This window comes from Girardinichthys multiradiatus, chromosome 21 (genome assembly GCF_021462225.1).
Source record: "Girardinichthys multiradiatus isolate DD_20200921_A chromosome 21, DD_fGirMul_XY1, whole genome shotgun sequence".
In the NCBI taxonomy this organism is placed as follows: domain Eukaryota; kingdom Metazoa; phylum Chordata; class Actinopteri; order Cyprinodontiformes; family Goodeidae; genus Girardinichthys; species Girardinichthys multiradiatus.
Window position 1 is genome coordinate 42,199,411 of NC_061813.1, and position 27,966 is coordinate 42,227,376.

Genomic DNA, 27,966 nt, shown 5'->3' on the forward strand with positions numbered 1-27,966 from the left:
AAATGTTTACTTAGTTTATTCTTGTAGGAAGTAATTACTCAGTATAAATATGAGAGACATAGAGCTGTATTTGTACCTGCATGTTTACTCTAATGTACTTATGAGTACACGTGTAGCTGTGTAAATGTGTTACTAGAGACTGACTTAAAAAGGGCAAGTGATCTTTTCATTAGTTGAGTAGAGAATAAACATATAGACCAATTAGGCTTACGCTCCTTTCTATTCAGGTTAGGTATTCATGTACATAAAAGTACTTTAATACAGATGCACATGTTGGAAGTCCGAAGTTCAGCTGAACTCAGAACTGATTCTATTTAAAGTAGCAGGGAAACAAGAAATACATGTGATTCATTTTACCAGTAGGTCCACCATGTTTGGTTTGTTGTTTCTGAGCGTCTTCACGGCATGAAAGACATCAACACAGCGCTGTTGTCGCAACATCTCACACACGATACTGACGCTGCAGAAGACGCCGCTGCGACCCCCGCCGTTCCTAACAGACAGAGTTCAGGTGGAGACGAGAAGAGGTGAGATGAGGACAGGTACAATAGAACATCAGCTACTCCTCTTTCTAACCACTAGATGGAGACAAACCATAACTGAAGACAAACTGGCAACACAGTTCCCTGGAAACCCTCAGCAGAAGAAGAGCAGCAACGGTTTCCCGGGGCGGCCTGCTGTGGTTCTGTTCCTGTTGGGTCCGTCAGGTCTGTTACTTGATGAACAGAACATGGAGTTCGGACTTTAATCTTTAAGTTCTGCATGTGACGTCACAGCAAACGTGGCCTCGAGACTCACAGGTGAGCTTTCCTGGTGTGTTAGCTGGAGTTAGCATAGAGCTAACCGGCTGAGGAAACAGAGGAGGAGGAGGAGGGTATGATCCTGGATGATTTAGAGGTTCTGTTCGTTTTAAACCAAAGGTTCTGTCAGAACTCTAAGGATGTCTAAAGTATTTAACAGAACCCGGACCGATCTGAGTAGGCAGGTTATGTTTCAGAGGTAACTGAACCATTAACTTTTGAACCAACGCTGTTTGTGACTCATTAGAGACAGTCGTGGACCGGATGGTCCTACAGTGCAGCGGTCCAATGTCCTGCATGTTTTGGATGTGTCGATCGAGAGGACCAAGGTTGGGGACCACTGCTACATAGGACAGGGTCTGATTGTAGAACCAGGACAGAACCAGGTTCTGTTCTTCAGTAATACAACGGGCCTGGATCTGACCTGAGGGAAGCTCAACAGCTGCAATATGAACCAGGTTCTGGCTAATCTCTGACAGAACTGATGCTTGTGAATAAGGTTTAACCTGCAGCCTCCAGGATGGTGGATCTTCACTCTGTCACCATGGATACAGAGCTTCAGAGGACTCTAAACATCAGACAGAACTCGGAGGTTCTGGCATGTTTCTGGTACTGCAGAGCAATGCAGCTTGCACCTGACGGTTCTTATCTCCATGGTTCCCCTCACTTTGAGCCTGAATTCCTGAACCCAGTAGGGTTCTTAAGGAACCCGAGTCCGTGTGATGTAGAACACGGCAGGCTGAGGATGTTCTGTATAGGGCTGGCAGCTATAGATTGGTCTGTTTGTTCAAAGATTGTTTGCCTTCATCTCAGAATCAGAACCAGCTTTATTGGCCAACACCGTGAGATCAAACCAGGAGTCTGACGTTGGTTTCCAGTGCTCCCAGTGTGCATGCATCAAAATGTTGTGGTTGATTTCCAATCTCTGGTTTTTGTAAAGTTCTGATTTTAGTTGATTCAGGTTCCTCCTGAAGATCTTTAACATAAGAAGATACAAGAGCAGCATTAGCTGTCAGCGTTCCTCAATTCAAGAATCAAGAATCTGGATTGTCATTATGGACCCAAAATTATAAGACCTGAGAATTGGAGCACCTCTAGCAGCTGAAACATCTCTTAAGAAAAGTATGAATTGTGTTGATGGAGATGTAGTATGACGTATTTACATAAAGTGCAGCTGGTGGTGGAGCAGCCTATGAACAGACGTGGGTCATGAATGGACAATTGAATGTCTACAGGGGGGCAATTGGCTTCACAGCTCTGGGAAAGAAACAGTTCTAAGTCTTTGTTTTAGAATTAATGCAGCTGAACCACTGTCCCGATGGAAGTGGGATAAACAGCTCATAGCCTGGGTGGCGGGATCTTTGGCAATGCATCTGGACTCTCGTAACATAAACCGAGTCCAGGTCTAGCAGGCGGCAACCAACAATCCCCTGTGCTGTCCTCACCACCAATTGCTTAGACCTTCCTCTCCTGTGTCGTGCAGCTCTCATACCACACTGTCACACTAAGGCACAACATGCTTTCCATCGTGGTCCTGTTAAAGTTTGTTAGCTGAGGAGAGAGTCCAGATCGCTTTAACTTCCTGAGAAAGAAGAGCCGTGCTTGGGCCTTCTCTACTGGGTGAGAGGTGTTCTCAGTCCAGGAGGTCAGAGGAGATGTAAATGCCCAGGAACTCTATGCTGTCCACATGTTCCACCACCTCCTCCTGTATGCAGAGAGGAGCGTGTTCAGTCCTCCTGGACCTCCTGTAATCCACTATGACCTCCTAGGTTTTGCTGGTGTTCAGGATGAGGTTGTTCCTGGAGCACCAGTGAGTCAGGTTGTAGACCTCCCATCTGTAGTGGGTCTCATTGTTAGATAAGAGACCCACCACAGCAGTGTCGTCCGCAAACTTCCCAACGTTGTTTGTTTTGTGAATAGCAGAGCAGTCGTGTGTTAATAGGGTGAAGAGGTCAGGGCAAAGAACTCAATCCTGCGGCGTGCCGGTGCTGAGGATCAGTGGGGCAGATGTTAGTTTCCCTATCCTCACCTCTAGGGGCCTGCTGGTGAGGAAGTCGCTGATCCAGGAGCAAAGTGCGTTGTGGAGCTTCATGGCCAGCAACTCGGGTAGGATGGTGGCGAAGGCTGAGCTGAAGTCCACAAATAGCATTCTAACATGGGTGATAGGGTGCTGCAGACGGGTCAGAGCCGTGTGAAGTTCTAACAAGACAGCATCTTCTGTGGAGCAATTCTCCCTGTAGACAAACTGCAGACTGTCAGTCATGATCATCATGATAACTGGGGTCAGAGCAACAGGGCACAGGTACAATAGTGGAGGACTTCAGGCAGGCAGGGACCATAAAGAGCTGCAGGGAGAGGTTGAAGATGTCCAGAAAAACACCTGCAAGCTGGTCAGCACCTGACACCATGTGGACCTGCAGCTTTGTTGATGTTTACTTTCCTTAATGTGGAGCTCACCTTGTGAGCTGAAGGATGAGAGGCTGATGCTGTAGCTCTGATGGTGGATGATGTTCAGACTTCCTGCTGCCTGGAAGGTTGAAGTGTGCAAAGAAGCTGCTTTAGGTGTCAGGCAGTGCTGGATCATGGTTGAGCTGCTGTTTACTATTCTTATAGTCAGTGATGGCCCCAATTATTCATATTTGGAAGAGAGGTGACATAACACCATGTGTATAAGAATAGTTGCTGCAAAACAAGGTTCTACCAATATTTTTAAACAAAGGTAAAATGAATAGTTGATATTTCAAACTGTCTTTACCATCCTGTATTAGCGATTAGCACAGCTAGCATACCCAGCATTGTTAAACCATCCTCTCTGCCTGTATGTTCTAGACACTGTAGATCTTTACCGTCATTGAGATCTCCAAAAACCTGCCCAGTCCAACATCTTCAATGACAGACAGATCTTTAGGCTCCAAAGGTCTTTTATCTTCTGCTCTTTCTGTTATCTGCTAGAAGTCTTGCTCTCTCCATGAACAGCAGACACTTTAAGGCTATTTGAGAAAACCAGTTTCATTTCAAGCACCTTCTTTCATCTCCAGTTCAGTGACGGCGCCCACACCGAAGAGTGTTATCAGATTACCTGGTAGCGATTAGCTATGTTGTGTTCACTGATGGGGGAAAACCATCAGATTTTTTAGTTTCTGACCTGCTGGTGACTGGTCAGAACCGATTTCTCTGTGCACCTCTTTGTCACCTGAAAGGACTCTTCAACAAACCAGTCAGAGGCCACATCAGCACTGCATTTAAGAACCATCTGTAGGTCTGAGTATGGTCTGGGACCAGTAAAACTGGTTCTGGTTTCTAAAGATGTGTCTGCCTGCAGGTGTAGCAGAGATGGAGCCCCCTGGAGGAGGAGAAGAGAAACTCTGCATCTACCTGTTAGGAGGCAGAGGGGAGGAGGAGCAGGAGGTGACCAGGCGGGAGGTGGGCTGCCAATGGGAGAGTCCTGAGGAAGCAACGAGAAAGGAGGTGGGCTGCCAGAGCAGCTGTGCTGAAACCAGGGACGCCGGTGTCCAGGTGGACCTACTGAGTCAGCACCTCAACTGGAGACACTCAGGTGGGCAGGAAGGTGAGAGAGTTCTGGTGTAGAGGAACCTTTAGAGAGGAGCAGCAGCTTGAAGTAAATCCAAACAAGTTGTTTGAGTCAGATCAGGAACCCTTACAGAGTTCTGGAGAGAGGAGTCCGCGTGTACAAGGTTCCACCTCTAGATACATGATGGAGCATCAGTAGGATGAAAAGAACATCTTATTGTTCTTTCTAAACAATAGAAATGTGGATGTCTAAAAACAAAGAGCTCCAACAGGTTCTCCAAGTTCTGATGGACATAAATAAAAACTGCCACAGGTTCTCTAAGTTCTGTCTGAGATGATAAATCACATGTTGGTTCTTCAGACCTTCATTTTGATGTTCAGCCTCTGGTTCCTGCTCCTACAGCTGGGCAGGTGTCCTGATGTCAGGCAAGTCCTCTGGAGACTGACTGCTGTTTGCAGTTGGAGCTTTCAGTCCTCGGCTCCTCCACATGTTGGAGTACTGGTGGATTAGACAGTGGTCCCTCTAGAAGCAACAGCTTCCAGAGCTTTGGAAACAGTACCAAGCAACTCCTGTCAAGCCCAAAAAACTCTACAGCAGAACATCCTGTCTGCTGGAGCAAAAATGAATCAAATGAAAACCTGACTCAGGACCTGAGACATGTGTCCTGCATCAGTTGATCATTCATGCCAAGGCAGCCAAGGTCCAAAGAAAATCTAGAGAACTATGTATCAGAGGGAAGACCCCCTGGTGTTTGGAGCAGACTGAAGGTCAGCTTTAACAGAAACTGTTATTCAGTTTTAGAAATACTCCAAACTGGGTCTGGAAATGAGATCTTGACATGGAGAATACTCAGGAGCATGGCCCACAGTATGGATGTTCAGGGCTAGAGTCTGCATACTGATCACCAGATGTTCCTCTTGAAACCGTCAGTGTTTCATTGAGGAAAACCAGATGTTCCTCTTGAAACCGTCAGTGTTTCTTGAGGAACACCAGATGTTCCTCTTGAAACCGTCAGTGTTTCTTGAGGAACACCAGATGTTCCTCTTGAAACCGTCAGTGTTTCATTGAGGAAAACCAGATGTTCCTCTTGAAACCGTCAGTGTTTCTTGAGGAACACCAGATGTTCCTCTTGAAACCGTCAGTGTTTCATTGAGGAAAACCAGATGTTCCTCTTTAAACCGTCACTGATTCTTGAGGAACACCAGATGTTCCTCTTTAAACCGACACTGATTCTTGAGGAACACCAGATGTTCCTCTTGAAACCGTCAGTGTTTCATTGAGGAACACCAGATGTTCCTCTTGAAACCGTCAGTGTTTCATTGAGGAACACCAGATGTTCCTCTTTAAACCGTCAGTGTTTCATGAGGAACACCAGATGTTCCTCTTTAAACTGCCAGTGTTTCTTTAGGAACACCAGATGTTCCTCTTTAAACCGTCAGTGTTTCATGAGGAACACCAGATGTTCCTCTTTAAACCGACACTGATTCTTGAGGAACACCAGATGTTCCTCTTTAAACCGTCGGTGTTTGATGAGGAACACCAGATGTTCCTCTTTAAACCGTCACTGATTCTTGAGGAACACCAGATGTTCCTCTTGAAACCGTCAGTGTTTCTTGAGGAACACCAGATGTTCCTCTTTAAACCGACACTGATTCTTGAGGAACACCAGATGTTCCTCTTGAAACCGTCAGTGTTTCATTGAGGAACACCAGATGTTCCTCTTGAAACCGTCAGTGTTTCATTGAGGAACACCAGATGTTCCTCTTTAAACTGCCAGTGTTTCTTTAGGAACACCAGATGTTCCTCTTTAAACCGTCAGTGTTTCATGAGGAACACCAGATGTTCCTCTTTAAACCGACACTGATTCTTGAGGAACACCAGATGTTCCTCTTGAAACCGTCAGTGTTTCATTGAGGAAAACCAGATGTTCCTCTTGAAACCGTCAGTGTTTCTTGAGGAACACCAGATGTTCCTCTTTAAACCGTCACTGATTCTTGAGGAACACCAGATGTTCCTCTTGAAACCGTCAGTGTTTCTTGAGGAACACCAGATGTTCCTCTTTAAACCGACACTGATTCTTGAGGAACACCAGATGTTCCTCTTGAAACCGTCAGTGTTTCATTGAGGAACACCAGATGTTCCTCTTGAAACCGTCAGTGTTTCATTGAGGAACACCAGATGTTCCTCTTTAAACTGCCAGTGTTTCTTTAGGAACACCAGATGTTCCTCTTTAAACCGTCAGTGTTTCATTGAGGAACACCAGATGTTCCTCTTTAAACCGTCAGTGATTCTTGAGGAACACCAGATGTTCCTCTTTAAACTGTCACTGATTCTTGAGGAACACCAGATGTTCCTCTTTAAACCGTCAGTGTTTCTTTAGGAACACCAGATGTTCCTCTTTAAACCGTCACTGATTCTTGAGGAACACCAGATGTTCCTCTTTAAACTGTCAGTGTTTCATGAGGAACACCAGATGTTCCTCTTTAAACCGTCAGTGTTTCTTTAGGAACACCAGATGTTCCTCTTTAAACTGTCAGTGTTTCATGAGGAACACCAGATGTTCCTCTTTAAACCGTCACTGATTCTTGAGGAACACCAGATGTTCCTCTTTAAACTGTCAGTGTTTCATGAGGAACACCAGATGTTCCTCTTTAAACCGTCACTGATTCTTGAGGAACACCAGATGTTCCTCTTTAAACCGTCAGTGATTCATGAGGAACACCAGATGTTCCTCTTTAAACCGTCAGTGTTTCTTTAGGAACACCAGATGTTCCTCTTTAAACCGTCAGTGATTCTTGAGGAACACCAGATGTTCCTCTTTAAACCGTCAGTGTTTCTTGAGGAACACCAGATGTTCCTCTTTAAACCGTCAGTGTTTCTTTAGGAACACCAGATGTTCCTCTTTAAACCGTCACTGATTCTTGAGGAACACCAGATGTTCCTCTTTAAACTGTCAGTGTTTCATGAGGAACACCAGATGTTCCTCTTTAAACCGTCACTGATTCTTGAGGAACACCAGATGTTCCTCTTTAAACCGACACTGATTCTTGAGGAACACCAGATGTTCCTCTTTAAACCGTCAGTGATTCTTGAGGAACACCAGATGTTCCTCTTTAAACTGTCAGTGTTTCATTGAGGAACACCAGATGTTCCTCTTTAAACCGTCAGTGTTTCTTGAGGAACACCAGATGTTCCTCTTTAAACCGTCACTGATTCTTGAGAAACACCAGATGTTCCTCTTTAAACTGTCAGTGTTTCATTGAGGAACACCAGATGTTCCTCTTTAAACTGTCAGTGTTTCATGAGGAACACCAGATGTTCCTCTTTAAACCGTCACTGATTCTTGAGGAACACCAGATGTTCCTCTTTAAACTGTCAGTGTTTCATTGAGGAACACCAGATGTTCCTCTTTAAACCGTCAGTGTTTCTTTAGGAACACCAGATGTTCCTCTTTAAACCGTCACTGATTCTTGAGAAACACCAGATGTTCCTCTTTAAACTGTCAGTGTTTCATTGAGGAACATCAGATGTTCCTCTTTAAACTGTCAGTGTTTCATGAGGAACACCAGATGTTCCTCTTTAAACCGTCACTGATTCTTGAGGAACACCAGATGTTCCTCTTTAAACTGTCTGTGTTTCATTGAGGAACACCAGATGTTCCTCTTTAAACTGTCAGTGTTTCATGAGGAACACCAGATGTTCCTCTTTAAACCGTCACTGATTCTTGAGGAACACCAGATGTTCCTCTTTAAACCGTCACTGATTCATGAGGAACACCAGATGTTCCTCTTTAAACTGTCAGTGTTTCATAAGGAACACCAGATGTTCCTCTTTAAACCGTCAGTGTTTCATGAGGAACACCAGATGTTCCTCTTTAAACCGTCAGTGTTTCATGAGGAACACCAGATGTTCCTCTTTAAACCGTCAGTGTTTCTTGAGGAACACCAGATGTTCCTCTTTAAACCGTCAGTGATTCTTGAGGAACACCAGATGTTCCTCTTTAAACTGTCAGTGTTTCTTTAGGAACACCAGATGTTCCTCTTTAAACCGTCACTGATTCTTGAGAAACACCAGATGTTCCTCTTTAAACTGTCAGTGTTTCATTGAGGAACACCAGATGTTCCTCTTTAAACTGTCAGTGTTTCATGAGGAACACCAGATGTTCCTCTTTAAACCGTCACTGATTCTTGAGGAACACCAGATGTTCCTCTTTAAACTGTCAGTGTTTCATTGAGGAACACCAGATGTTCCTCTTTAAACCGTCAGTGTTTCTTTAGGAACACCAGATGTTCCTCTTTAAACCGTCACTGATTCTTGAGAAACACCAGATGTTCCTCTTTAAACTGTCAGTGTTTCATTGAGGAACACCAGATGTTCCTCTTTAAACTGTCAGTGTTTCATGAGGAACACCAGATGTTCCTCTTTAAACCGTCACTGATTCTTGAGGAACACCAGATGTTCCTCTTTAAACTGTCTGTGTTTCATTGAGGAACACCAGATGTTCCTCTTTAAACTGTCAGTGTTTCATGAGGAACACCAGATGTTCCTCTTTAAACCGTCACTGATTCTTGAGGAACACCAGATGTTCCTCTTTAAACCGTCAGTGATTCATGAGGAACACCAGATGTTCCTCTTTAAACTGTCAGTGTTTCATGAGGAACACCAGATGTTCCTCTTTAAACCGTCAGTGTTTCATGAGGAACACCAGATGTTCCTCTTTAAACCGTCAGTGTTTCATGAGGAACACCAGATGTTCCTCTTTAAACCGTCAGTGTTTCTTGAGGAACACCAGATGTTCCTCTTTAAACCGTCAGTGATTCTTGAGGAACACCAGATGTTCCTCTTTAAACCGTCAGTGATTCTTGAGGAACACCAGATGTTCCTCATTAAACCGTCACTGATTCTTGAGGAACACCAGATGTTCCTCTTTAAACTGTCGGTGTTTCATGAGGAACACCAGATGTTCCTCTTTAAACCGTCACTGATTCTTGAGGAACACCAGATGTTCCTCTTTAAACCGTCACTGATTCTTGAGGAACACCAGATGTTCCTCTTTAAACTGTCAGTGTTTCTTGAGGAACACCAGATGTTCCTCTTTAAACCGTCAGTGTTTCTTTAGAAACACCAGATGTTCCTCTTTAAACCGTCACTGATTCTTGAGGAACACCAGATGTTCCTCTTTAAACTGTCACTGATTCTTGAGGAACACCAGATGTTCCTCTTTAAACCGTCAGTGATTCATGAGGAACACCAGATGTTCCTCTTTAATCCGTCACTGATTCTTGAGGAACACCAGATGTTCCTCTTTAAACCGTCAGTGATTCATGAGGAACACCAGATGTTCCTCTTTAAACCGTCAGTGTTTCTTTAGGAACACCAGATGTTCCTCTTTAAACCGTCACTGATTCTTGAGGAACACCAGATGTTCCTCTTTAAACCGTCAGTGTTTCTTGAGGAACACCAGATGTTCCTCTTTAAACCGTCAGTGTTTCATGAGGAACACCAGATGTTCCTCTTTAAACCGTCAGTGTTTCATGAGCAACACCAGATGTTCCTCTTTAAACCATCAGTGTTTCTTGAGGAACACCAGATGTTCCTCTTTAAACCGTCAGTGATTCTTGAGGAACACCAGATGTTCCTCTTTAAACCGTCAGTGATTCATGAGGAACACCAGATGTTCCTCTTTAAACCGTCAGTGTTTCATGAGGAACACCAGATGTTCCTCTTTAAACCGTCACTGATTCTTTAGGAACACCAGATGTTCCTCTTTAAACCGTCACTGATTCTTGAGGAACACCAGATGTTCCTCTTTAAACTGTCAGTGTTTCATGAGGAACACCAGATGTTCCTCTTTAAACCGTCAGTGTTTCATGAGGAACACCAGATGTTCCTCTTTAAACCGTCAGTGTTTCATGAGCAACACCAGATGTTCCTCTTTAAACCATCAGTGTTTCTTGAGGAACACCAGATGTTCCTCTTTAAACCGTCAGTGATTCTTGAGGAACACCAGATGTTCCTCTTTAAACCGTCAGTGATTCTTGAGGAACACCAGATGTTCCTCTTTAAACCGTCACTGATTCTTGAGGAACACCAGATGTTCCTCTTTAAACTGTCAGTGTTTCATGAGGAACACCAGATGTTCCTCTTTAAACCGTCACTGATTCTTGAGGAACTCCAGATGTTCCTCTTTAAACCGTCACTGATTCTTGAGGAACACCAGATGTTCCTCTTTAAACTGTCAGTGTTTCTTGAGGAACACCAGATGTTCCTCTTTAAACTGTCACTGATTCTTGAGGAACACCAGATGTTCCTCTTTAAACCGTCACTGATTCTTGAGGAACACCAGATGTTCCTCTTTAAACTGTCACTGATTCTTGAGGAACACCAGATGTTCCTCTTTAAACCGTCAGTGATTCATGAGGAACACCAGATGTTCCTCTTTAAACCGTCACTGATTCTTGAGGAACACCAGATGTTCCTCTTTAAACCGTCAGTGATTCATGAGGAACACCAGATGTTCCTCTTTAAACCGTCAGTGTTTCTTTAGGAACACCAGATGTTCCTCTTTAAACCGTCACTGATTCTTGAGGAACACCAGATGTTCCTCTTTAAACCGTCAGTGTTTCTTGAGGAACACCAGATGTTCCTCTTTAAACTGTCAGTGTTTCTTTAGGAACACCAGATGTTCCTCTTTAAACCGTCACTGATTCTTGAGGAACACCAGATGTTCCTCTTTAAACAGTCAGTGTTTCATGAGGAACACCAGATGTTCCTCTTTAAACCGTCACTGATTCTTGAGGAACACCAGATGTTCCTCTTTAAACCGTCAGTGATTCATGAGGAACACCAGATGTTCCTCTTTAAACCGTCAGTGTTTCTTTAGGAACACCAGATGTTCCTCTTTAAACCGTCACTGATTCTTGAGGAACACCAGATGTTCCTCTTTAAACCGTCAGTGTTTCTTTAGGAACACCAGATGTTCTTCTTTAAACCGTCACTGATTCTTGAGGAACACCAGATGTTCCTCTTTAAACTGTCAGTGTTTCATTGAGGAACACCAGATGTTCCTCTTTAAACAGTCAGTGTTTCATGAGGAACACCAGATGTTCCTCTTTAAACCGTCACTGATTCTTGAGGAACACCAGATGTTCCTCTTTAAACTGTCACTGATTCTTGAGGAACACCAGATGTTCCTCTTTAAACCGTCAGTGATTCATGAGGAACACCAGATGTTCCTCTTTAATCCGTCACTGATTCTTGAGGAACACCAGATGTTCCTCTTTAAACCGTCAGTGATTCATGAGGAACACCAGATGTTCCTCTTTAAACCGTCAGTGTTTCTTTAGGAACACCAGATGTTCCTCTTTAAACCGTCACTGATTCTTGAGGAACACCAGATGTTCCTCTTTAAACCGTCACTGATTCTTGAGGAACACCAGATGTTCCTCTTTAAACTGTCAGTGTTTCATGAGGAACACCAGATGTTCCTCTTTAAACCGTCACTGATTCTTGAGGAACACCAGATGTTCCTCTTTAAACCGTCAGTGTTTCTTTAGGAACACCAGATGTTCTTCTTTAAACCGTCACTGATTCTTGAGGAACACCAGATGTTCCTCTTTAAACTGTCAGTGTTTCATTGAGGAACACCAGATGTTCCTCTTTAAACAGTCAGTGTTTCATGAGGAACACCAGATGTTCCTCTTTAAACCGTCACTGATTCTTGAGGAACACCAGATGTTCCTCTTTAAACTGTCACTGATTCTTGAGGAACACCAGATGTTCCTCTTTAAACCGTCAGTGATTCATGAGGAACACCAGATGTTCCTCTTTAATCCGTCACTGATTCTTGAGGAACACCAGATGTTCCTCTTTAAACCGTCAGTGATTCATGAGGAACACCAGATGTTCCTCTTTAAACCGTCAGTGTTTCTTTAGGAACACCAGATGTTCCTCTTTAAACCGTCACTGATTCTTGAGGAACACCAGATGTTCCTCTTTAAACCGTCACTGATTCTTGAGGAACACCAGATGTTCCTCTTTAAACTGTCAGTGTTTCATGAGGAACACCAGATGTTCCTCTTTAAACCGTCAGTGTTTCATGAGGAACACCAGATGTTCCTCTTTAAACCGTCAGTGTTTCATGAGCAACACCAGATGTTCCTCTTTAAACCATCAGTGTTTCTTGAGGAACACCAGATGTTCCTCTTTAAACCGTCAGTGATTCTTGAGGAACACCAGATGTTCCTCTTTAAACCGTCAGTGATTCATGAGGAACACCAGATGTTCCTCTTTAAACCGTCAGTGTTTCTTTAGGAACACCAGATGTTCCTCTTTAAACCGTCACTGATTCTTTAGGAACACCAGATGTTCCTCTTTAAACCGTCACTGATTCTTGAGGAACACCAGATGTTCCTCTTTAAACTGTCAGTGTTTCATGAGGAACACCAGATGTTCCTCTTTAAACCGTCAGTGTTTCATGAGGAACACCAGATGTTCCTCTTTAAACCGTCAGTGTTTCATGAGCAACACCAGATGTTCCTCTTTAAACCATCAGTGTTTCTTGAGGAACACCAGATGTTCCTCTTTAAACCGTCAGTGATTCTTGAGGAACACCAGATGTTCCTCTTTAAACCGTCAGTGATTCTTGAGGAACACCAGATGTTCCTCTTTAAACCGTCACTGATTCTTGAGGAACACCAGATGTTCCTCTTTAAACTGTCAGTGTTTCATGAGGAACACCAGATGTTCCTCTTTAAACCGTCACTGATTCTTGAGGAACACCAGATGTTCCTCTTTAAACCGTCACTGATTCTTGAGGAACACCAGATGTTCCTCTTTAAACTGTCAGTGTTTCTTGAGGAACACCAGATGTTCCTCTTTAAACTGTCACTGATTCTTGAGGAACACCAGATGTTCCTCTTTAAACCGTCACTGATTCTTGAGGAACACCAGATGTTCCTCTTTAAACTGTCACTGATTCTTGAGGAACACCAGATGTTCCTCTTTAAACCGTCAGTGATTCATGAGGAACACCAGATGTTCCTCTTTAAACCGTCACTGATTCTTGAGGAACACCAGATGTTCCTCTTTAAACCGTCAGTGATTCATGAGGAACACCAGATGTTCCTCTTTAAACCGTCAGTGTTTCTTTAGGAACACCAGATGTTCCTCTTTAAACCGTCACTGATTCTTGAGGAACACCAGATGTTCCTCTTTAAACCGTCAGTGTTTCTTGAGGAACACCAGATGTTCCTCTTTAAACCGTCAGTGTTTCTTTAGGAACACCAGATGTTCCTCTTTAAACCGTCACTGATTCTTGAGGAACACCAGATGTTCCTCTTTAAACAGTCAGTGTTTCATGAGGAACACCAGATGTTCCTCTTTAAACCGTCACTGATTCTTGAGGAACACCTGATGTTCCTCTTTAAACCGTCAGTGATTCATGAGGAACACCAGATGTTCCTCTTTAAACCGTCAGTGTTTCTTTAGGAACACCAGATGTTCCTCTTTAAACCGTCACTGATTCTTGAGGAACACCAGATGTTCCTCTTTAAACCGTCAGTGTTTCTTGAGGAACACCAGATGTTCCTCTTTAAACCGTCAGTGTTTCTTTAGGAACACCAGATGTTCTTCTTTAAACCGTCACTGATTCTTGAGGAACACCAGATGTTCCTCTTTAAACTGTCAGTGTTTCATTGAGGAACACCAGATGTTCCTCTTTAAACAGTCAGTGTTTCATGAGGAACACCAGATGTTCCTCTTTAAACCGTCACTGATTCTTGAGGAACACCAGATGTTCCTCTTTAAACTGTCAGTGTTTCATGAGGAACACCAGATGTTCCTCTTTAAACCGTCACTGATTCTTGAGGAACACCAGATGTTCCTCTTTAAACCGTCAGTGATTCATGAGGAACACCAGATGTTCCTCTTTAAACCGTCACTGATTCTTGAGGAACACCAGATGTTCCTCTTTAAACTGTCAGTGTTTCATGAGGAACACCAGATGTTCCTCTTTAAACCGTCACTGATTCTTGAGGAACACCAGATGTTCCTCTTTAAACCGTCACTGATTCTTGAGGAACACCAGATGTTCCTCTTTAAACTGTCAGTGTTTCTTGAGGAACACCAGATGTTCCTCTTTAAACTGTCACTGATTCTTGAGGAACACCAGATGTTCCTCTTTAAACCGTCACTGATTCTTGAGGAACACCAGATGTTCCTCTTTAAACTGTCACTGATTCTTGAGGAACACCAGATGTTCCTCTTTAAACCGTCAGTGATTCATGAGGAACACCAGATGTTCCTCTTTAAACCGTCAGTGTTTCTTTAGGAACACCAGATGTTCCTCTTTAAACCGTCAGTGATTCATGAGGAACACCAGATGTTCCTCTTTAAACCGTCAGTGTTTCTTTAGGAACACCAGATGTTCCTCTTTAAACCGTCACTGATTCTTGAGGAACACCAGATGTTCCTCTTTAAACTGTCAGTGTTTCATGAGGAACACCAGATGTTCCTCTTTAAACCGTCACTGATTCTTGAGGAACACCAGATGTTCCTCTTTAAACCGTCAGTGTTTCTTGAGGAACACCAGATGTTCCTCTTTAAACCGTCAGTGTTTCTTTAGGAACACCAGATGTTCCTCTTTAAACCGTCACTGATTCTTGAGGAACACCAGATGTTCCTCTTTAAACTGTCAGTGTTTCATTGAGGAACACCAGATGTTCCTCTTTAAACCGTCAGTGTTTCTTGAGGAACACCAGATGTTCCTCTTTAAACCGTCAGTGTTTCTTTAGGAACACCAGATGTTCCTCTTTAAACCGTCAGTGTTTCTTGAGGAACACCAGATGTTCCTCTTTAAACCGTCAGTGATTCATGAGGAACACCAGATGTTCCTCTTTAAACCGTCACTGATTCTTGAGGAACACCAGATGTTCCTCTTTAAACTGTCACTGATTCTTGAGGAACACCAGATGTTCCTCTTTAAACCGTCAGTGATTCATGAGGAACACCAGATGTTCCTCTTTAAACCGTCACTGATTCTTGAGGAACACCAGATGTTCCTCTTTAAACCGTCAGTGATTCATGAGGAACACCAGATGTTCCTCTTTAAACCGTCAGTGTTTCTTTAGGAACACCAGATGTTCCTCTTTAAACCGTCACTGATTCTTGAGGAACACCAGATGTTCCTCTTTAAACCGTCACTGATTCTTGAGGAACACCAGATGTTCCTCTTTAAACTGTCAGTGTTTCTTTAGGAACACCAGATGTTCCTCTTTAAACCGTCAGTGTTTCTTTAGGAACACCAGATGTTCCTCTTTAAACCGTCACTGATTCTTGAGGAACACCAGATGTTCCTCTTTAAACTGTCAGTGTTTCATGAGGAACACCAGATGTTCCTCTTTAAACCGTCAGTGATTCTTGAGGAACACCAGATGTTCCTCTTTAAACCGTCAGTGTTTCTTTAGGAACACCAGATGTTCCTCTTTAAACCGTCACTGATTCTTGAGGAACACCAGATGTTCCTCTTTAAACTGTCAGTGTTTCATTGAGGAACACCAGATGTTCCTCTTTAAACTGTCACTGATTCTTGAGGAACACCAGATGTTCCTCTTTAAACCGTCACTGATTCTTGAGGAACACCAGATGTTCCTCTTTAAACTGTCAGTGTTTCATGAGGAACACCAGATGTTCCTCTTTAAACCGTCACTGATTCTTGAGGAACACCAGATGTTCCTCTTTAAACCGTCAGTGATTCATGAGGAACACCAGATGTTCCTCTTTAAACCGTCAGTGTTTCTTTAGGAACACCAGATGTTCCTCTTTAAACCGTCAGTGATTCTTGAGGAACACCAGATGTTCCTCTTTAAACCGTCAGTGTTTCTTGAGGAACACCAGATGTTCCTCTTTAAACCGTCAGTGTTTCTTTAGGAACACCAGATGTTCCTCTTTAAACAGTCACTGATTCTTGAGGAACACCAGATGTTCCTCTTTAAACCGTCAGTGTTTCTTGAGGAACACCAGATGTTCCTCTTTAAACCGTCAGTGATTCATGAGGAACACCAGATGTTCCTCTTTAAACCGTCAGTGTTTCTTTAGGAACACCAGATGTTCCTCTTTAAACCGTCAGTGATTCATGAGGAACACCAGATGTTCCTCTTTAAACCGTCAGTGTTTCTTTAGGAACACCAGATGTTCCTCTTTAAACCGTCACTGATTCTTGAGGAACACCAGATGTTCCTCTTTAAACTGTCAGTGTTTCATGAGGAACACCAGATGTTCCTCTTTAAACCGTCACTGATTCTTGAGGAACACCAGATGTTCCTCTTTAAACCGTCAGTGTTTCTTGAGGAACACCAGATGTTCCTCTTTAAACCGTCAGTGTTTCTTTAGGAACACCAGATGTTCCTCTTTAAACCGTCACTGATTCTTGAGGAACACCAGATGTTCCTCTTTAAACTGTCAGTGTTTCATTGAGGAACACCAGATGTTCCTCTTTAAACCGTCACTGATTCTTGAGGAACACCAGATGTTCCTCTTTAAACTGTCAGTGTTTCATTGAGGAACACCAGATGTTCCTCTTTAAACCGTCAGTGTTTCTTGAGGAACACCAGATGTTCCTCTTTAAACCGTCAGTGTTTCTTTAGGAACACCAGATGTTCCTCTTTAAACCGTCAGTGTTTCTTGAGGAACACCAGATGTTCCTCTTTAAACCGTCAGTGATTCATGAGGAACACCAGATGTTCCTCTTTAAACCGTCACTGATTCTTGAGGAACACCAGATGTTCCTCTTTAAACTGTCACTGATTCTTGAGGAACACCAGATGTTCCTCTTTAAACCGTCAGTGATTCATTGAGGAACACCAGATGTTCCTCTTTAAACCGTCACTGATTCTTGAGGAACACCAGATGTTCCTCTTTAAACTGTCAGTGTTTCATTGAGGAACACCAGATGTTCCTCTTTAAACCGTCAGTGTTTCTTGAGGAACACCAGATGTTCCTCTTTAAACCGTCAGTGTTTCATTGAGGAACACCAGATGTTCCTCTTTAAACTGTCACTGATTCTTGAGGAACACCAGATGTTCCTCTTTAAACCGTCACTGATTCTTGAGGAACACCAGATGTTCCTCTTTAAACTGTCAGTGTTTCATGAGGAACACCAGATGTTCCTCTTTAAACCGTCAGTGTTTCTTTAGGAACACCAGATGTTCCTCTTTAAACCGTCACTGATTCTTGAGGAACACCAGATGTTCCTCTTTAAACTGTCAGTGTTTCATTGAGGAACACCAGATGTTCCTCTTTAAACTGTCACTGATTCTTGAGGAACACCAGATGTTCCTCTTTAAACCGTCACTGATTCTTGAGGAACACCAGATGTTCCTCTTTAAACTGTCAGTGTTTCATGAGGAACACCAGATGTTCCTCTTTAAACCGTCACTGATTCTTGAGGAACACCAGATGTTCCTCTTTAAACCGTCAGTGATTCATGAGGAACACCAGATGTTCCTCTTTAAACCGTCAGTGTTTCTTTAGGAACACCAGATGTTCCTCTTTAAACCGTCAGTGATTCTTGAGGAACACCAGATGTTCCTCTTTCAACCGTCAGTGTTTCTTGAGGAACACCAGATGTTCCTCTTTAAACCGTCAGTGTTTCTTTAGGAACACCAGATGTTCCTCTTTAAACCGTCACTGATTCTTGAGGAACACCAGATGTTCCTCTTTAAACCGTCAGTGATTCTTGAGGAACACCAGATGTTCCTCTTTCAACCGTCAGTGTTTCTTGAGGAACACCAGATGTTCCTCTTTAAACCGTCAGTGTTTCTTTAGGAACACCAGATGTTCCTCTTTAAACAGTCACTGATTCTTGAGGAACACCAGATGTTCCTCTTTAAATCGTCAGTGTTTCTTGAGGAACACCAGATGTTCCTCTTTAAACCGTCAGTGTTTCTTTAGGAACACCAGATGTTCCTCTTTAAACCGTCACTGATTCTTGAGGAACACCAGATGTTCCTCTTTAAACTGTCAGTGTTTCTTGAGGAACACCAGATGTTCCTCTTTAAACCGTCACTGATTCTTGAGGAACACCAGATGTTCCTCTTTAAACCGTCAGTGTTTCCTGAGGAACACCAGATGTTCCTCTTTAAACCGTCAGTGTTTCTTTAGGAACCCCAGATGTTCCTCTTTAAACCGTCACTGATTCTTGAGGAACACCAGATGTTCCTCTTTAAACTGTCAGTGTTTCATTGAGGAACACCAGATGTTCCTCTTTAAACCGTCAGTGTTTCTTGAGGAACACCAGATGTTCCTCTTTAAACCGTCAGTGTTTCTTTAGGAACACCAGATGTTCCTCTTTAAACCGTCAGTGTTTCTTTAGGAACACCAGATGTTCCTCTTTAAACCGTCACTGATTCTTGAGGAACACCAGATGTTCCTCTTTAAACAGTCAGTGTTTCATGAGGAACACCAGATGTTCCTCTTTAAACCGTCAGTGATTCTTGAGGAACACCAGATGTTCCTCTTTAAACCGTCAGTGTTTCTTTAGGAACACCAGATGTTCCTCTTTAAACCGTCACTGATTCTTGAGGAACACCAGATGTTCCTCTTTAAACCGTCAGTGTTTCTTTAGGAACACCAGATGTTCCTCTTTAAACCGTCACTGATTCTTGAGGAACACCAGATGTTCCTCTTTAAACCGTCAGTGTTTCTTGAGGAACACCAGATGTTCCTCTTTAAACCGTCAGTGTTTCTTTAGGAACACCAGATGTTCCTCTTTAAACCGTCACTGATTCTTGAGGAACACCAGATGTTCCTCTTTAAACTGTCAGTGTTTCATGAGGAACACCAGATGTTCCTCTTTAAACCGTCAGTGATTCATGAGGAACACCAGATGTTCCTCTTTAAACCGTCAGTGTTTCTTTAGGAACACCAGATGTTCCTCTTTAAACCGTCACTGATTCTTGAGGAACACCAGATGTTCCTCTTTAAACCGTCAGTGTTTCTTGAGGAACACCAGATGTTCCTCTTTAAACCGTCAGTGTTTCTTTAGGAACACCAGATGTTCCTCTTTAAACCGTCACTGATTCTTGAGGAACACCAGATGTTCCTCTTTAAACTGTCAGTGTTTCATTGAGGAACACCAGATGTTCCTCTTTAAACTGTCAGTGTTTCATTGAGGAACACCAGATGTTCCTCTTTAAACTGTCACTGATTCTTGAGGAACACCAGATGTTCCTCTTTAAACCGTCACTGATTCTTGAGGAACACCAGATGTTCCTCTTTAAACTGTCAGTGTTTCATGAGGAACACCAGATGTTCCTCTTTAAACCGTCACTGATTCTTGAGGAACACCAGATGTTCCTCTTTAAACCGTCAGTGATTCATGAGGAACACCAGATGTTCCTCTTTAAACCGTCAGTGTTTCTTTAGGAACACCAGATGTTCTTCTTTAAACCGTCAGTGATTCTTGAGGAACACCAGATGTTCCTCTTTAAACCGTCAGTGTTTCTTTAGGAACACCAGATGTTCCTCTTTAAACCGTCACTGATTCTTGAGGAACACCAGATGTTCCTCTTTAAACCGTCAGTGTTTCTTTAGGAACACCAGATGTTCCTCTTTAAACCGTCACTGATTCTTGAGGAACACCAGATGTTCCTCTTTAAACTGTCAGTGTTTCATGAGGAACACCAGATGTTCCTCTTTAAACCGTCACTGATTCTTGAGGAACACCAGATGTTCCTCTTTAAACCGTCAGTGTTTCTTGAGGAACACCAGATGTTCCTCTTTAAACCGTCAGTGTTTCTTTAGGAACCCCAGATGTTCCTCTTTAAACCGTCACTGATTCTTGAGGAACACCAGATGTTCCTCTTTAAACTGTCAGTGTTTCATTGAGGAACACCAGATGTTCCTCTTTAAACCGTCAGTGTTTCTTGAGGAACACCAGATGTTCCTCTTTAAACCGTCAGTGTTTCTTAGGAACACCAGATGTTCCTCTTTAAACCGTCAGTGTTTCTTTAGGAACACCAGATGTTCCTCTTTAAACCGTCACTGATTCTTGAGGAACACCAGATGTTCCTCTTTAAACTGTCAGTGTTTCATGAGGAACACCAGATGTTCCTCTTTAAACCGTCACCGATTCTTGAGGAACACCAGATGTTCCTCTTTAAACTGTCAGTGTTTCTTTAGGAACACCAGATGTTCCTCTTTAAACCGTCAGTGTTTCTTGAGGAACACCAGATGTTCCTCTTTAAACTGTCAGTGTTTCTTGAGGAACACCAGATGTTCCTCTTTAAACCGTCAGTGTTTCTTTAGGAACACCAGATGTTCCTCTTTAAACCGTCACTGATTCTTGAGGAACACCAGATGTTCCTCTTTAAACCGTCAGTGTTTCTTTAGGAACACCAGATGTTCCTCTTTAAACCGTCACTGATTCTTGAGGAACACCAGATGTTCCTCTTTAAACCGTCAGTGATTCATGAGGAACACCAGATGTTCCTCTTTAAACCATCAGTGATTCTTGAGGAACACCAGATGTTCCTCTTTAAACTGTCAGTGTTTCATGAGGAACACCAGATGTTCCTCTTTAAACCGTCAGTGATTCATGAGGAACACCAGATGTTCCTCTTTAAACCGTCAGTGTTTCTTTAGGAACACCAGATGTTCCTCTTTAAACCGTCACTGATTCTTGAGGAACACCAGATGTTCCTCTTTAAACCGTCAGTGTTTCTTGAGGAACACCAGATGTTCCTCTTTAAACCGTCAGTGTTTCTTTAGGAACACCAGATGTTCCTCTTTAAACCGTCACTGATTCTTGAGGAACACCAGATGTTCCTCTTTAAACTGTCAGTGTTTCATTGAGGAACACCAGATGTTCCTCTTTAAACTGTCAGTGTTTCATTGAGGAACACCAGATGTTCCTCTTTAAACTGTCACTGATTCTTGAGGAACACCAGATGTTCCTCTTTAAACCGTCACTGATTCTTGAGGAACACCAGATGTTCCTCTTTAAACTGTCAGTGTTTCATGAGGAACACCAGATGTTCCTCTTTAAACCGTCACTGATTCTTGAGGAACACCAGATGTTCCTCTTTAAACCGTCAGTGATTCATGAGGAACACCAGATGTTCCTCTTTAAACCGTCAGTGTTTCTTTAGGAACACCAGATGTTCTTCTTTAAACCGTCAGTGATTCTTGAGGAACACCAGATGTTCCTCGTTAAACCGTCAGTGTTTCTTTAGGAACACCAGATGTTCCTCTTTAAACCGTCACTGATTCTTGAGGAACACCAGATGTTCCTCTTTAAACCGTCAGTGTTTCTTTAGGAACACCAGATGTTCCTCTTTAAACCGTCACTGATTCTTGAGGAACACCAGATGTTCCTCTTTAAACCTGTCAGTGTTTCATGAGGAACACCAGATGTTCCTCTTTAAACCGTCACTGATTCTTGAGGAACACCAGATGTTCCTCTTTAAACCGTCAGTGATTTCTTGAGGAACACCAGATGTTCCTCTTTAAACCGTCAGTGTTTCTTTAGGAACCCCAGATGTTCCTCTTTAAACCGTCACTGATTCTTGAGGAACACCAGATGTTCCTCTTTAAACTGTCAGTGTTTCATGAGGAACACCAGATGTTCCTCTTTAAACCGTCAGTGATTCTTGAGGAACACCAGATGTTCCTCTTTAAACCGTCAGTGTTTCTTTAGGAACACCAGATGTTCCTCTTTAAACCGTCAGTGTTTCTTTAGGAACACCAGATGTTCCTCTTTAAACCGTCACTGATTCTTGAGGAACACCAGATGTTCCTCTTTAAAACCGTCACTGATTCTTGAGGAACACCAGATGTTCCTCTTTAAACTGTCAGTGTTTCTTTAGGAACACCAGATGTTCCTCTTTAAACCGTCAGTGTTTCTTTAGGAACACCAGATGTTCCTCTTTAAACCGTCACTGATTCTTGAGGAACACCAGATGTTCCTCTTTAAACTGTCAGTGTTTCATGAGGAACACCAGATGTTCCTCTTTAAACCGTCAGTGATTCTTGAGGAACACCAGATGTTCCTCTTTAAAACCGTCAGTGTTTCTTGAGGAACACCAGATGTTCCTCTTTAAACCTGTCAGTGATTCATTGAGGAACACCAGATGTTCCTCTTTAAACCGTCAGTGTTCTTGAGGAACACCAGATGTTCCTCTTTAAACCGTCACTGATTCTTGAGGAACACCAGATGTTCCTCTTTAAACCGTCAGTGTTTCTTGAGGAACACCAGATGTTCCTCTTTAAACCGTCAGTGATTCTTGAGGAACACCAGATGTTCCTCTTTAAACCGTCAGTGATTCATGAGGAACACCAGATGTTCCTCTTTAAACCATCAGTGTTTCTTTAGGAACACCAGATGTTCCTCTTTAAACCGTCAGTGATTCTTGAGGAACACCAGATGTTCCTCTTTAAACCGTCACTGATTCTTGAGGAACACCAGATGTTCCTCTTTAAACCGTCAGTGATTCATGAGGAACACCAGATGTTCCTCTTTAAACCGTCAGTGTTTCTTTAGGAACACCAGATGTTCCTCTTTAAACCGTCACTGATTCTTGAGGAACACCAGATGTTCCTCTTTAAACCGTCAGTGTTTCTTGAGGAACACCAGATGTTCCTCTTTAAACCGTCAGTGTTTCTTTAGGAACACCAGATGTTCCTCTTTAAACCGTCAGTGTTTCTTTAGGAACACCAGATGTTCCTCTTTAAACCGTCACTGATTCTTGAGGAACACCAGATGTTCCTCTTTAAACTGTCAGTGTTTCATTGAGGAACACCAGATGTTCCTCTTTAAACCGTCAGTGTTTCTTTAGGAACACCAGATGTTCCTCTTTAAACCGTCACTGATTCTTGAGGAACACCAGATGTTCCTCTTTAAACCGTCAGTGTTTCTTTAGGAACACCAGATGTTCCTCTTTAAACCGTCAGTGTTTCTTTAGGAACACCAGATGTTCCTCTTTAAACCGTCACTGATTCTTGAGGAACACCAGATGTTCCTCTTTAAACCGTCAGTGATTCATGAGGAACACCAGATGTTCCTCTTTAAACCGTCAGTGTTTCATGAGGAACACCAGATGTTCCTCTTTAAACCGTCACCGATTCTTGAGGAACACCAGATGTTCCTCTTTAAACTGTCAGTGTTTCTTTAGGAACACCAGATGTTCCTCTTTAAACCGTCAGTGTTTCTTGAGGAACACCAGATGTTCCTCTTTAAACCGTCAGTGTTTCTTGAGGAACACCAGATGTTCCTCTTTAAACCGTCAGTGTTTCTTTAGGAACACCAGATGTTCCTCTTTAAACCGTCACTGATTCTTGAGGAACACCAGATGTTCCTCTTTAAACCGTCAGTGTTTCTTGAGGAACACCAGATGTTCCTCTTTAAACCGTCAGTGTTTCTTTAGGAACACCAGATGTTCCTCTTTAAACCGTCACTGATTCTTGAGGAACACCAGATGTTCCTCTTTAAACCGTCAGTGTTTCTTGAGGAACACCAGATGTTCCTCTTTAAACCGTCAGTGTTTCTTTAGGAACACCAGATGTTCCTCTTTAAACCGTCAGTGTTTCTTTAGGAACACCAGATGTTCCTCTTTAAACCGTCACTGATTCTTGAGGAACACCAGATGTTCCTCTTTAAACCGTCAGTGATTCTTGAGGAACACCAGATGTTCCTCTTTAAACCGTCACTGATTCTTGAGGAACACCAGATGTTCCTCTTTAAACCGTCACTGATTCTTGAGGAACACCAGATGTTCCTCTTTAATCCGTCACTGATTCTTGAGGAACACCAGATGTTCCTCTTTAAACCGTCAGTGTTTCTTTAGGAACACCAGATGTTCCTCTTTAAACCGTCAGTGTTTCTTTAGGAACACCAGATGTTCCTCTTTAAACCGTCAGTGATTCTTGAGGAACACCAGATGTTCCTCTTTAAACCGTCAGTGATTCATGAGGAACACCAGATGTTCCTCTTTAAACCGTCAGTGTTTCTTTAGGAACACCAGATGTTCCTCTTTAAACCGTCACTGATTCTTGAGGAACACCAGATGTTCCTCTTTAAACCGTCAGTGTTTCTTTAGGAACACCAGATGTTCCTCTTTAAACCGTCACTGATTCTTGAGGAACACCAGATGTTCCTCTTTAAACCGTCAGTGTTTCTTTAGGAACACCAGATGTTCCTCTTTAAACCGTCACTGATTCTTGAGGAACACCAGATGTTCCTCTTTAAACTGTCAGTGTTTCTTGAGGAACACCAGATGTTCCTCTTTAAACCGTCAGTGTTTCTTTAGGAACACCAGATGTTCCTCTTTAAACCGTCACTGATTCTTGAGGAACACCAGATGTTCCTCTTTAAACTGTCAGTGTTTCTTGAGGAACACCAGATGTTCCTCTTTAAACCGTCAGTGATTCTTGAGGAACACCAGATGTTCCTCTTTAAACCGTCACTGATTCTTGAGGAACACCAGATGTTCCTCTTTAAACTGTCAGTGTTTCTTTAGGAACACCAGATGTTCCTCTTTAAACCGTCAGTGTTTCTTGAGGAACACCAGATGTTCCTCTTTAAACCGTCAGTGTTTCATGAGCAACACCAGATGTTCCTCTTTAAACTGTCAGTGTTTCTTTAGGAACACCAGATGTTCCTCTTTAAACTGTCAGTGTTTCTTTAGGAACACCAGATGTTCCTCTTTAAACCGTCAGTGTTTCTTGAGGAACACCAGATGTTCCTCTTTAAACCGTCAGTGTTTCATTGAGGAACATTTTCCATTTTTGTGGGTTGCTTCTTCTGTGAAATCTGTCTGCAGACAAACTGCAGGTCGACAGGCAGAACCCAGAACTCCACCTGCTCTGCATCTTCAGCCTGTCCAGCATAATTCAGGGCTCAGTATCAGACTAACTTCGACTCTTCTTTCAGGTTCTTCTGCTATGCTGCTGCAGTGTCTCACAGTCAGACCTGATGGATCGGATGGTGGTGCTCTGCTTCAGCACTGCACCCCTAACCGGACCAGAACCAGAATCATCAGACCTGCAGTTAAACTCTCTGATGAGCCCACTGAGACCAGGACTCGAACCAGGAAGAGACCGGTCCTGCAGAGCTCCAACACCATCAGTCGAAATGGCAGGCAAACCCGGCGCCGAAGCGAGTCTCCTGACCTCCAACAGGAAGAGGAGGAAGAGGTGGTTACAGTGGAGGAGGACACTGGTGATCCCACTTGGACCCCTAACGGAGGTAAGAACAGAACCAGAACTATAAAGCTCAGCAGAACTGGAACATGTTGGGTTAAGGTTTTATTCTTTAAATGTCAGATATAATCCATCTCTCCTCAGGACCATCAGCTGTCTCACTAACCTCTCTACTCTCCCCAACCCCCAGACATGGCTGGCTCCCGGCCCTTGGCTCCCTCAGCCCCGCGGCCGGACTCCAACTCCTGGCACGGCCCCCTGCAGGCAGTAAAGCTGGAGCCCGACAGCACAGTATGTGATGTGTGCGGTAAGGTGATGAAGAACAAGTCAAGCCTGGCGCGCCACTCCTTCATCCACACTGGGAAGAAGCCGTTCGCCTGCCATCTTTGTGAGCTTCGCTTCAACCGCCGCGACAATCTGCAGCACCATTTGAGCCGTCTGCACCCAGATGGCATGGCCAGGCGTGAGAAGCGGCAGTTGGCGCCCGCATGGTTGTGTGCTGTCTGTGGGAAAACCTTCAGTTGTCGGTCTCGGTTGAAGACCCACGAGGTGATCCACTCTGGCGTAAAACCGTACCAATGCGACCTCTGCCCTAAAGCTTACATGAGGACCAATGACCTGGAGCACCACAGAAAGATAGTGCATGTGGCTGGCACTGCTGAGCCTCAGCGCCCTGCCTCACTGCTCTGTGACCTCTGCGGCAAAGAGTTCAAGTGCCGCTCGCAGCTCGCCGTCCATTTCCAGACGCACACTGGCGAACGTCCTCATCTCTGTGACATCTGCGGCCGCAAGTTTGCTCGTCAGTACCAGCTCAAGCGCCACAAGATCCTTTTGCACCCCAACCACATCAACGCAGAGGAGAACCTGCCCCCCGACCTCACGTTCATCTGCAACGTCTGCGGGAAGAGGCTGAAGTCTGAGGCCCTGCTCACTGCTCATGCTCGCATTCACATGGGTGACAAACCCCATCACTGCAGTGTTTGCCTGCGCAGCTTCCAGCGGGCCGCCTGCCTAAAACAGCACCACCTACGCGTGCACCTGAGGACGAAGGCTGGCGAGACATCGCACGCCTCTGGGCGCAGGAGAAGCACCGCCACTTTGAGTGCCTTCCCCTGTCCCGTCTGTGGCAAGGTGTTCCGCTTCCGCTCCCTGCTGGCAGGCCACGCCCTTATCCACAGTGACGTTCGGCCGTTCTCCTGCGACTTCTGCAGCCGCAGCTTCCGACGCCTCAGCCACCTCAAGAGGCACCAAGAGGTTGTTCACGCCAACGGAGCACGCCTGCCTGAGAGCTTCGTCTGCCACATCTGCGGCAAGGACAAGAAGTGCCGTTCTCAGCTCGCCAGACACGTCATCATCCACACCGGAGAGCGGCCGTTCGTCTGCGAGCTCTGCCCCGCCCGTTTCAACCGCCGCGGCAATCTGCAGCAGCACCAGAGACGCATGCACGGAATTGGCAAGCCGGGCGACAGTGAGGCTCCACCCATCTTGTTTGAAGACGAAGTGGACGCTTTGAGCTACAAGCAGGAGGAGATGGTGGATGATGGGGACGGAGTAGATTCGCTGCACAGTCTGGACGGCATGGACGTGGCCAGTGAGCCGTGTGAGGTCACGACGGACAGTGACGCCATCGAGCAGCTGGATGCCACCTGACAGGCGTGATGTTCTGAGCGTGCTCACTCTGGAACCTTGTGAACGGTGACCAACGTTGCTGTAGATCAGATAAATATGTTGGTTGTCATGGAAACGTGGAGTATTTTGAGGCAACTGCCTGTGGATGTGTCTCCATGGCAACGGGGACTGATTAATTACAGACTGATGAGGTGGATCGATGTTGATTCTTCAATCAGGTGGGACAGAAATCATCCAATCAGGTAGCAGCAGCTTTTTTGCCTTCATGCTAATGTATAAAATGGTTCTGGAACCAAAACCCCTCAGATGAAGTTCTTTTCCTTCAGTACGTTCTGATGAGTTTTTGTTTGAATGGTAAGAATTTCTTCCTTTCCATCTGCGAGTTGTTCTGTTTAAGTTTGACTTGGCTGCATGTTCTGATGTTTGAGAATGTTTGGACCCAGTTTCTCTGTGTAGTTCTGTTGGCTCTCAGGTCAGGTTGGTGCCTTTCAGCAGTTGGGAGAAGAGATGATGGTTTTGATTTAATAAAAGTCTTCCCATGTTGGGTCGTTTTATTTCTGAGCAGAACCTCACTTCATACAATCTAATGGGTCCCTCTGAACAAACCACAGACGTTCTGACTGGGTTTTGAATAAGTGATCAAATTTAATGAGCGATTGTACACCATCTCACAAAAGTGAGTACCCCCCTTCTCATTTTTGTAAATACTTTATTATATCTTTTCATGGGACAACACTGAAGATCTGAGACCTGGATGCAATGAAGTGGTCAGGGTCCATCTTGTTTTACGCTCTGCCGTTAAAGCTGCAG

General features: G+C 43.9%; 1 protein-coding gene and 1 long non-coding RNA gene across 4 annotated transcripts; one reads left to right on the top strand and one right to left on the bottom strand.

The window, feature by feature from the left end:
• Positions 1–1,312, bottom strand: LOC124858424. The gene is made up of 3 exons (XR_007035828.1): positions 1,225–1,312; positions 595–847; positions 1–493 (listed from the first exon to the last, which is right to left on the bottom strand). It is a non-coding gene; the product is annotated as an uncharacterized LOC124858424 (long non-coding RNA).
• Positions 518–27,697, top strand: LOC124858423 (zinc finger protein 436-like). Of its 3 annotated transcripts, none has more exons than XM_047350467.1 (4): positions 518–707; positions 4,123–4,368; positions 25,259–25,573; positions 25,718–27,697. In XM_047350467.1, the coding sequence occupies exons 1-4, from the start codon at positions 533–535 to the stop codon at positions 27,175–27,177; spliced, it is 2,196 nt and encodes a 731-aa protein (XP_047206423.1). In that variant the 5' UTR covers positions 518–532; the 3' UTR covers positions 27,178–27,697. The 3 variants fall into 3 exon arrangements, with proteins under 3 accessions (XP_047206423.1, XP_047206424.1, XP_047206425.1); XM_047350468.1 differs by having other exon boundaries at positions 4,123–4,356; XM_047350469.1 differs by having other exon boundaries at positions 664–800.
• Positions 27,698–27,966: the final 269 nt, after the last annotated feature.

What these genes read in the sequence shown, in the direction of transcription:
- LOC124858423 (XM_047350467.1), top strand. Translation starts at nt 533, where the DNA reads ATGAGGACAGGTACAATAGAACATCAGCTACTCCTCTTTCTAACCACT. An exon ending in GTTCCTGTTGGGTCCGTCAG is followed by an intron (nt 708 to 4,122) that starts GTCTGTTACTTG and finishes GTCTGCCTGCAG; the next exon opens with GTGTAGCAGAGATGGAGCCC. An exon ending in CACTTGGACCCCTAACGGAG is followed by an intron (nt 25,574 to 25,717) that starts GTAAGAACAGAA and finishes CCCAACCCCCAG; the next exon opens with ACATGGCTGGCTCCCGGCCC.